The 11,249-nt window shown below is 35.7% G+C and overlaps 1 protein-coding gene across 1 annotated transcript in view; it reads left to right on the top strand.

Moving 5' to 3' along the window:
- Positions 1 to 11,249, top strand: part of LOC107596574 (AT-rich interactive domain-containing protein 5B) — a 132,057-nt gene that overhangs the window by 86,482 nt on the left and 34,326 nt on the right. Inside the window, exon 5 of the mRNA XM_016287331.1 lies at positions 7,029 to 7,150. Coding sequence (XP_016142817.1) covers positions 7,029 to 7,150 — 122 coding nt within the window. The remainder of the gene's footprint in view (positions 1 to 7,028; positions 7,151 to 11,249) is intronic.

Raw genomic sequence — 11,249 nt, forward strand, 5'->3', positions numbered from 1 at the left:
CACAGAGCCGTAGTTCACTGACAAGCTACGCAAAATCGCGTTCACAATCGCAGACGATATATCGCGCGATTATGAAATCGAAGATATCGTTCTGCGATTATGAAAGCTGTTTGCGTAGCTTGTCAGTGAACTACGGCTGTGTGTAGTAAATGCTGCTCCATCTGAAAGCACGTGAAAATACCACATTTAATAACAAGTTTTCACTCCGAACTCACTTCATAATGTCAGTCGAGTGTTTGAAATAAATCCTTCTGTGAGATGATGTGGCTTCTTACACAGAATAAGGCACGCAACATATTTCATAATATTCTAAGCAGTGATAAAGGTTATGTCGATTAGCATTGCATTATTATATACTTTATTATAATAAAAATTATAATAAGATGAACTCAGATAAACCATATATTGTCGTAGTCGTGTTTATTAGTCACATTGAATTAATGAAAGCAGTTCAATCTTCTGTTTATTCAGCAACCGCTATGGGGATTTTGTGATTTCTTCTGCGAGGCGTATTTGGAGTTTCAGCGTGAGAGCGCCCCCTGGCCTTTGGGTGGAGATTTACTACTGGTCAAAGAACCGTGCGTCACTGAAAGATACGCATGACAATCGCATCTTCTGCCTAATCACGATTTATCACCTTTCCGATTTAATTTAATTTAATCGTGCAGCCCTAGTATTTTCCATATCTTACGTGTTATAAGCCTGTCATTACCGTTTGCATTTTCAAATGCAAGATTTGCAATTGCGTTTGGAATATGTCACAATTTATGCGTCCACATATGGAAAATGCAATTGAAAATACAATTTGCAATTCCTTTTGAAAATAGTCTGGAATATCCTGCCATATTGGAAAGCATAATAGACTTCTTTCAAAAATATTTAAAAAAAGTATTACCATCCCCAAACTTTGAAATGGCAGTGTGTATATTAAACTAACGTATTATTTGTTATTTATAATACGGAAGTCTTAAAAATGGGAATGTCTTGCTCGTATTGGAGAGCTCAATGCAGGATAACAAGCGTGAAGTAAAGGAGCTAAACGCTATGGATTTTCTGATTTCTTCTGCGAGGCGTATTTGGAGTTTCAGCGTGAGAGCGCCCCCTGGCCTTTGGATGGAGATTTACTACTGGTCACAGAACCGTGCGTCACTGAAAGATACGCATGACAATCGCATCTTCTGCCTAATCACGATTTATCACCTTTCCGATTTAATTTAATTTAATCGTGCAGCCCTAGTATTTTCCATATCTTACGTGTTATAAGCCTGTTATTACCGTTTGCATTTTCAAATGCAAGATTTGCAATTGCGTTTGGAATATGTCACAATTTATGCGTCCACATATGGAAAATGCAATTGAAAATACAATTTGCAATTCCTTTTGAAAATAGTCTGGAATATCCTGCCATATTGGAAAGCATAATAGACTTCTTTCAAAAATATTTAAAAAAAGTATTACCATCCCCAAACTTTGAAATGGCAGTGTGTATATTAAACTAACGTATTATTTGTTATTTATAATACGGAAGTCTTAAAAATGGGAATGTCTTGCTCGTATTGGAGAGCTCAATGCAGGATAACAAGCGTGAAGTAAAGGAGCTAATGTACTCCGGCAATCATGAGTAATACATTATTCACAGGACTGGAATTCAAATGCTTTTGATGTGGGGTGGAAGCTAAAAGAGGAAGAATCTGCAAATGCGAATCCCGTTTGAGTGAATTAGTCTAAGGAACAACGGAAAAGTGACATTTAAGAGAGAAGCAGCCTCATTTCCTCAATAAACGTAAGTCTTTCCTCTGCCGAGCCCACGGATGCCTGCGCAAATGTGTTTGTCATGGCCACAGCAGCCAAGTAAACAACCTGCCTGTTGCCAAGGTGACAAAAAGGCTTCTTACATAAATGTTTATTTATGAACAAATGGACTCATTTGATGCCGTTTCTCTTGACCCCACTGCTGCATGCGCCAAATTTGATGAAAAAATCCAGAATCCAAAAATAAAATCAAATAAGCTTTTCTCCAACTCATTAGTTAATGCTTTCTTTTCCAAGAGCAGATCATGTTGTCAGTCTGAGCTTTGTTGGAAGATCAAGTGTAGCGTTGTGGCCGCAGCCTTGGGCCCTGTGTAATTTTGACGATGATTATATCATCAGCGAACATGGAATGCAGTGCCGGCTGACCTCAGTGAACCTGTGCTCAAGAGCACCTGTCCTGATGTCAAAAGCTCCGCCTACCTCTCGCTGCTCTGAGTTTGAACTCTCGCTTGTGCTTGTCGTTTTCCAGTTTTATGCAGGTGATGCTTTGATGGCATTCATCAGGTGCACAATGGGCTTTTAGAAACTAGAAATGTGAAACATTTGATTTTCCTTTGACCCCGAAAGACTGTTCACTCAGCAGCGTGGGCATCAGCGGTCTTGATAAAAAGGTAGTTTAGTATAAGTCACAAAAGAAACTTAATAGAAACTTTAGATTTGATTACTTAACTTCTATAGTATTTCTTACATATATTAGTTTGGTAGACCTACTTCAAAAACCTAAAGCACTCTTTATTTCATTTTGTATCTTTGTTCTATTGTATTTAATTGTTCTTATTGATTAAAGGGATAGTTCACCCAGAAATGAAAATTACCCCATGATTTACTCACCTTCAAGCCATCCTAGGTGTATATGACTTTCACCCTTCAGACGAATACAATCGGAGTTATATAAAAAAAAAAGTTCTGGCTCTTCCAAGCTTTATAATGGCAGTGAATGGGGGTTGAGATTTTGAAGCCCAAAAAAAATGCTCCTCACGGTTTTCTGGCCTTCTGAAGCGAAGCGATGTGTTTGTGTAAGAAAAATATCCATATTTAAAACTTTATAAACTGTAATCTCTAGCTTCCACTAACTGTCATACGCGCATTCACGAGAGAGTGGCATTCCAGCGGATGATGTAGGCGTAGCGTAAACTCCAGTGAGAATATGCTAGTCTCTAAGTTTTGTTCACAGCAAAGGAAAACCAGTCTCCTCTTGGCTTATATCGAAATCCTCCAACATTTTTCTTTACAAATCCTCGTTTTGTGCTTCTAAATCGAGACCGGTGTTTTGTTTTGCTCTCTCCTCTGCACTTCTGCGTTCCTCACTTCTCACCGGAGCTTATGCTATGCATATGTCCTTTTATATTGGTGTCAAGATTTATACAATTTTAATGGTATATGATAATTTGGTATTGTAACGACCTTAAGGAAAAATGACTATATTGTAAATATATTTCACAGCAATACCTAGGGCTGGGTGATATAGCAAAAAATGAAGTCTCTTCTCTCTTTTTTTTTTCTCAGAATTTCCTCACAATTTATATTTTGGCAATTTTGACAATTTTTAAAATTTTTAACAACAAGTCAACTTCAAAACTAAACTACAAAATGATTACAAAAAAGTAACATTCTCTAATAAAAAATCTATTCTCTATTCCCAGATTCTCTATCTGGTTAAAGAAAGTTCCTTTCAACCCAGGCTCATTCGAAATACGTGCCTCTTAAATACATTTCTGCCACACCGTTAATACGTACCTCACTGCACGTTTCGTGGCAGTTTCAAAGTGAAATGTCCAGTGTGTGGTGCTAAAACACGGGTTCAATACGTTACCTTGGCGCATTTTTTTAACGTTGATATAGGCACGTATTGCTGTGTTTTTATTACGTTGCCTCAGGTACGTATTGCGGCGGTTCATAATTCAAATATCCGGGGAGTGTCGCTAAAAGTTAATGATCTATTGTATTGGAAATATTCCCTACACCAAACTAGGACTGTCGCGATTGGTCGATTTTATTCGACTATTCGATTTTTAAAAATCCTCGACTTCATTTTGCTCGCGTCGACTAACCGGCAAAATACCAGAAGTGGCACATTTCATGGACGAGAATCAATAAAACACATTATTAGACTGTTTCCCAAGGCTGCATGATATATTAAACCCATTTAAAAATCATAATTAAGCATAATTGTGAATTCACAAACGCTACGATGTAATTAAATAATTATATGCGATGCAGTTCTAATAGAGTATATACACTTTAATTACTTACATGCTTGTAGGTTAAGTACGTGCGTCACACAGCGGCTGCGTTCACAGTAGTTCCACAGGAACTGTTATCATTTACATGTGTGGAGCGTCTCAAACTCCATCTCTGCAGGTTGTTTTTATTATAACTTTATAACTAACTTAAATAATTTATTAGTTTGGGTTTATTATAACGTTCATCTGGGAACGCAACATGCGCCATTTGATCAGATTTGTAAGGTAAATCATTTATAAATCTACGCAAAATAAAATTTCAGTTTCAAAATAAAAGCTCAAACCCTCACTCTGAGTTTAATGCTATAGCATTTCTGTCCTAAAGAAATGGCCAAATGAATGAAATGATGCTTGGTTAATATTAAACAAGTATTAGATCGCACAGCAATGTGTAAAAATAATCATCAGGCCGTTGGCACCCTCTGCAGGCCTTTGTTGTAATGCGTAATGTACATTAGCTCTATTGTTTATAATACATTATGTATTTTAACAGTTTTGTTCAATAAAACCATATGATTTCTTGCTTTTGATACTTTATTTGAACTAATTATTATTGCCTCATCGCGATTATATATGGAATCCTTTTTATTTCCAAATTCGTTTTATTTGCAAATTCAGTTTTTTTTTCCATTTAAATTTTTCTAAACTCTGTTTTAATGGTTAAATTAAATTTTATTAATCAAAAAGCCTGTCTAATTAATTGAGTTTTACAGTTTTATCTTTACCAAATTCTGTTTTCCATTATTTTCTGGATTCCATTTTAATGGTTCCATTAAATGTAATAATCAAAAGCATCTCCAATGAATTTATTTTATTTTAAAAAATATATGAATATAAATTTAAACTATAATTATAATTCTTTTTTTCCCCTTTTTTTTTTAGAAATACTGCACATTTACATTTTCTCCTAAATAAATTCTGGTAAATAATATTTCTGGTAAATAAAAAAAAAGTGTTTTTTTATTATAATTTTATTACTAGTAGACTAGAACACTTGGATATGTTGTCATTCTTACACTATAATACTGAACTTTGATTTCAGTGATTTGGACTATGAGATGAACACTTGCTTCTTGCACTTTATGTTGCTCTTTACTTTTGCTGTAAAAAAAGTATTTAATAGAAATGTGGATTTCATTTGGTTTAATAAAATATAGTTTAATAAAATATTCTTAAGTAAAATTGTTGATTTTATGCGGGAAATTAATCGTTTAGAATAATCGATTAATCGATGAATTAGTCAATAGATTAATCGAAATAAAAATAGTCGTTAGTGGCAGCCCTACACCAAACCCAACCTTAAACCTACCCGATAGTGATAACAAATGCAAAACTGATATAAAAATGCATTTGTTGATGCAACCGTGCCATTTGAACTTCCTCATATGCAGGTTTGAACTGTTTTGTCAAAGCTTTGTTTCACGGGATTCGTACCGAATCTCTTCACCACTCAAGTGCAACTCCAGACTGTGTGAGCTACCAAACAAACCTACTGAATATGAAAACTCACACATATGATACTGGACATGTGACGCTAACGTTCAAAAGTATCAGTTTTTAAATCTTGCAGCATGTTAAAATTGTTTTCAAAATATAACATAATATTCCTCAAGTAATTGTGCGAAAATTAGGATTTATTAATCGAAACTGTGGACCTGTAAATCATACTTTGTGTGAAAAGGAAATAAAAGTTGTTGGAGTTTTACTGCCTTTATTTCAACTGGTACATTCGTATGTATAAGTACGTTTTTTCAGTTTTGCAGAAATGTATTTAGAGGCACGTATTTCGAATGAGCCTATGTTGGTTCTATTCTAAGTGCACTACAATTGGTCAACATGGTGTAGATGTAAAGCAAATTCACTTGTTAAATATCTTTGCAGATGAGATGTATGAAATATGAAGGCAAATACAGACATTCCGTTTTAGAGGTGAACTCAAAAAGATAAGCCAATATATTGGATAATCGATAAAATCCTATCCCTAGCCCTAGCAATACCATAGAAGTATTGCTTTTGCAACAATTTTTGGTCCCCGAAGGAACCTTTCAGTGAATTGTTCTTAAAATAACCTTTTTTGTTGTTGTTTGTTAGTGTGAAGAATTTTTTAAGAGTGTAGAATTTACAAACATAGAAATATGACCTTCAAAAAGAAGTGGTGAAGTGGCACATGCCTCATAGGGGTAAGCTATGCCATGTCAAGTGGAAAGTTGGATTATTGGGCAATATCTAACACAACACGTGTGAGCAAATAAAATTTATTTTTTATTTTTGGATGAACGAATCGTTTTTAAGGCTGACCCAGTTGGACTTACTTTCCGCTGTTATTTTGAGCCGTGATGACGATGTATTAGTGATTTTAGTCATTTGCCCTTCAGGTTCTGTTTGAGTTTTCCAGTTGTTGACACATCCTGTCATTCTGTGAATTGTTTTACCATTACAATGTGTATTATCTAACATGTTTGCTTGGAGGGCAATAATGATGATCAAGAATGGCTGTAACAATGACAGACAGCATTTTGACCTTGTCTCAGGAAGTTTAAGTCCTGAGTGCCATTCATTGTAAAAAAAAAAATATCCAGAGTGAAGAAGGGTGATATATAATTTAAAGCAATGTAAGTCACTGGAATGGCTCCCGGCTGTAACAATGACAGACAGCATTTTGACCTTGTCTCAGGAAGTTTAAGTCCTGAGTGCCATTCATTGTAAAAAAAAAATATCCAGAGTGAAGAAGGGTGATATATAATTTAAAGCAATGTAAGTCACTGGAATGGCTCCAGGGATCACTTGTCAAGCAGCCAGTTGGTGGAACAATGCCGGTGTATGTGTATGTGTGTCCACCGCAAACATGGCTTATATGCTGTCATGTTTCCCTATTTGTGCTATTGAGCAGTGAGCAGATGTCAGTGGTCTTTATGGGGTGTGGGTGCACATGGCTGTCAGTAACCGCTCTAACTGCTCTTTTGCTGTCCACAGCACCCAACCTGAAGGGCCGGCCCCGGAAGAAGAAGCTCTCCATCTCCCAGCGGCGAGACTCGCAGGGGCAGGGCAGTACTGCCAAAGAGACCAACGGTGTGGAGGGCAAGTCTCTAGTCAAGGTAGGGCTGTAGAAATACACAGATGTTGAAATTCTGGTCAATACAAATTACAAGATAATTATTTTCACATTATGAATGAAATCTAGCCTCCCAGAGCCAAACTTTTGACTGTCGGCATAAGGTCTGGTCCACTTTATTGAAGAAGTAAGACAAGAGGAGACTGTCTGACCATCATGCACAGCAGTTTCTTAGAATGCTTATGTACTGTGAAAACACCATAGAAATCTGCATAGAAACTGCCCATTTCAGCAAGTCATACAATGGCTAATGTTATAAATAATTACTAAATATGAAAAAAAAGAAATATATATATATATGAAAGCACACTAAAACACTAAATACAGTAATAAAATATTTACATTTATAATAAATTGATATTATAAAATACTTACCAAATAAAAAAGTGAATTAATTTATAAAAGAAATATACTAAAATACTGCTGTAAAAGCTGGATAATTTAAAACAAAACTGAAATAATAAAATATAAAAAGGATATAATAAAAATAATAATAAAAGGATAAAGGTAGAAAAAATAATAGTTTATTTCGTTTGAAAACTGGTATAAAAGAACAGTATACTTGTTAAATTTTAAATAAATTAATACATAAATAAGCCTTCGTATTATCAGCTTCGAATATCGTTCAGTGCAGAAAATATCAAAACATCATTATTATCCCGTACCGACAAGGTCACAGATACTTAGGTCATCTTTCATTTTCTGCATGTATTTTAGTGCATAATTTAAAAATTTTTTAGTTTTATTTTTTAGTTATGAGTAGATCTCAGTTTCAATACATCAATCTGAAGCACTTTCCCCCCTCCACCTCCTGTTTGGCATTTAGTGTTACTGTTTCTTCAGTTTCCCATGTTTGACTAATGGGCTTCAGTTGTTTTTCTTCTTGTTATTTTATCAAACTTTGCCCTAACATGTCATTTCCTGTCCATTCTCCTGCCAGCATGAGGGCAGTGTTTTATGATCTTCCTCGTCTGGATGAATATTTGTCCAGCAAAACAGCAGCTAATTCACCCCAGCTTTGTTGAGAACCTTCAAAACATTCTGTGATCTAAACCGGCCCTGACTGTGATGTGATCTAATGTGGTTCATGGTCTTTCAGGACCCCATCAGCTGCTTTACTTGGGATGGGAATCTTGACCTCACAATTCGATTTTAATCATCGAATTTTGATCCTCTATGGAACACCACTGGGGTGTAAATCTTTGATGTGCAACAAAAATAACGATATTTCAAGCAGAATAATTTGGCCTCAATAAAAAAAATGAAAAGAATTCTAATTAAAAACAAAGGGTTTTTGTTTTGCAGTTGCTCTCATATGATAGAGAACATGCACACATATACTTCAAAAAGCATGTTATACTGCTTCCAGGGATTGTTTAATTCATGTCAACGTAATGCTTCAGCGTTTCTTTCTTTGACTTTTTTTGTATTTGTTCACATATTCCACTGGCCTTGATAACTCCTTTTGGAAAATAAATGCTCTTGATTATCAGGAACAGATGGCTAAACAGACGTGTGTGGGCCAGTGATGACTGCAGCATGTGACAGCATGGTGGGGCCTGAAACTGTAAAACTGACTCCAGAACAGTTCTCAAACACACTCACTCGTGGGTCAGAACAGCTATTTTAAGTGTGTGAGAGCTTGCAGTGGTATTGAGGAAATGCACAGCATCTATTTTTATGCTACATTTGTTTTTTGTTCCGGACCTGAAAACAATCGGTATATAAACCAGAGGTTCTTAGCTGGAGGTATGCAGGTTTTGATTTAAAAAAATAAAAAATAAAAAAAAATTCACTTTGATCTGTATTTTTGACCTGCTTTCAGTGCTGTTCAAAAATTTGGGGTTACTAAAAGAAATTAAAGTAAATTTGTACTATTCAGCAAGGGTGCATTAAATTGATCAAATTTCACATTCATAATGTTACAAAAATGCTGTTATTTTGAATTTTCTTTTCATCAAAGAATCCTGAAAAAAATGCATTATGATTTCCACAAAAACATTAGGCAGCCCAACTGTTTTCAACACTGAAAATCATAAGAAATATTTCTTAAGCAGCAAAACAGCATATTATTAGCATGATTTCTGAAGGATCATGTGACACTGAAGACTGGAGTAATGACTGCTAAAAATTAATCACAGGAATAATTTACATTTTAAAACATTCAGAAAGAAAACAATTATTTGAAATTATTAATATTTCATATATTTTTACTGTAAATGCAGCTTTAGTTAGAATAAGGGATTTTTTAAATATCAACAAAAATAAATTCTTACCTACCCCAAATATCAGTGCAAAATTATGGAAGCCTGTTTCCGCCACTGAATAAAAAATAAAAAAAGTTTTTTATCTCACAATTCTGACTTTTTTTCTCAGAATTGCGTGATACAAACTCGCAATTCAGACTTTTTTTCTCAGAATTGCGTGATTTAAACTTGCAATTGTGAGACAATAAGTCGCAATTGCGAGTTCTAAAGTCAGAATTGCGAGATAGAAAGTCACAATTGTGAGATAAAAACTCGCAATTCAGATTTTTTTTCTCGCAATTCTGACTTTTTTCTCACAATTTTGACTTTTTTTCTCAGAATTGCGAGTTTATATCTCGCAATTATGACTTTATAATGCAATTGCGAGTTATAAAGTCAGAATTGCATGAAATAAACTCGCAATTGCGAGTTAAAGTTCAATTTTGAGGGGAGGAAAAAACGTCTCAGGTTACTTATGTAACCATGGTTCCCTGAGTAGGGAACGAGACACTGCGTCCTCTAGGGGTCGCTATGGGGAACGCCTCGTCGTGACCCATGTCTGAAGCATACATTGAAAAAACACCAACTCGTTGGCTGGCGACAGCCATGACGTCACTACCGGTGCAACTATAGTATAAATAGGCGCCGGGAGCACACATCATTCACTTCTTCGTCTGAAGCTTGCGTCCGCAGCATGGCAAGAAACCCAGAGGACGCAGTGTCTCGTTCCCTACTCAGGGAACCATGGTTACATAAGTAACCTGAGACGTTCCCTTTCATGGGAACGTCGAACTGCGTCCTCTAGGGGTCGCTATGGGGAATGGTATACCCACGCCACCATGCTGAGGGGAGTGCATGCCAGAACCATGGCGAGCACTAAGTACTAACTCTACCATATTTCTATGGGAGTCACCCTGGGACGTTAGACGGCTGTCAGTGACGTTATTCCCTATGGCCAAAGGTCTAGGCTACATACCCCAAAATACTTACCTGTTAGGGCCAGACTCCTGGGCCCGGGGTAGAGCTCAAGACTTGGAATCAGAAATAGATTCCTTTAAGGGAATACGACCAAGAGCCTAGAATCATACTAGTCTTGGCCTGTCACACAGGGGCTACCGCACGTTTGTCTTCGCATGTGGTGAAGGAACTGTCTCAACAGATCCTTAGTAGCAATACCCTGTTAAGTAGGTATCCAGAGGATACATAGGAGGAGTGGCTCCCAAGGCGGAACCGGGGTTTTAGACCACTCAGAAAGAGCACGAATCTCAGAATTGTGAGTTTATATCTTTCAGTTCTGACTTTATTTCTCAGAATTGCGACATAATGTCTCACAATTGCGAGTTTATATCACACAATTCGGACTTTATTTCTCAGAATTGTGAGTTTATATCTCACACTTATGACTTTTTAACTTGCGAATGCGAGTTTATATCAAGCAATTATGAGAAAAAAAGTCTGAATTGTGAGATAAAAAGTCACAATTATCTTTTTTTATTTTTTATTCAGTGGCGGAAACGGGCTTCCATACAAAATAGCTACTTATAAATTAAAGATCAATTAAAATTGAATAAAGTTCATCTTGAATTTAGTGTTAACTATTTTTCTGACCCCAGTGGCAAATTTTTAAGCATATAGCTGCGAGACATTAGTAGCAAACACAATACAGTGGTGTTTTAAGGATGTTTTGACAATGTTACTGGAGAACAAGACAATAATACTGATTAAGAAAATTTAAAAAAGAAAAAGATGAATTTAAATGAAACACCACTTGTTGAGAACCACTGATGTAAAAGATGCATTATCTTATATATATATATATATATATATATATATATA

Source organism: Sinocyclocheilus grahami, unplaced genomic scaffold (assembly GCF_001515645.1).
Source record: "Sinocyclocheilus grahami isolate Dianchi unplaced genomic scaffold, SAMN03320097.WGS_v1.1 scaffold221.1, whole genome shotgun sequence".
Taxonomy (NCBI): domain Eukaryota; kingdom Metazoa; phylum Chordata; class Actinopteri; order Cypriniformes; family Cyprinidae; genus Sinocyclocheilus; species Sinocyclocheilus grahami.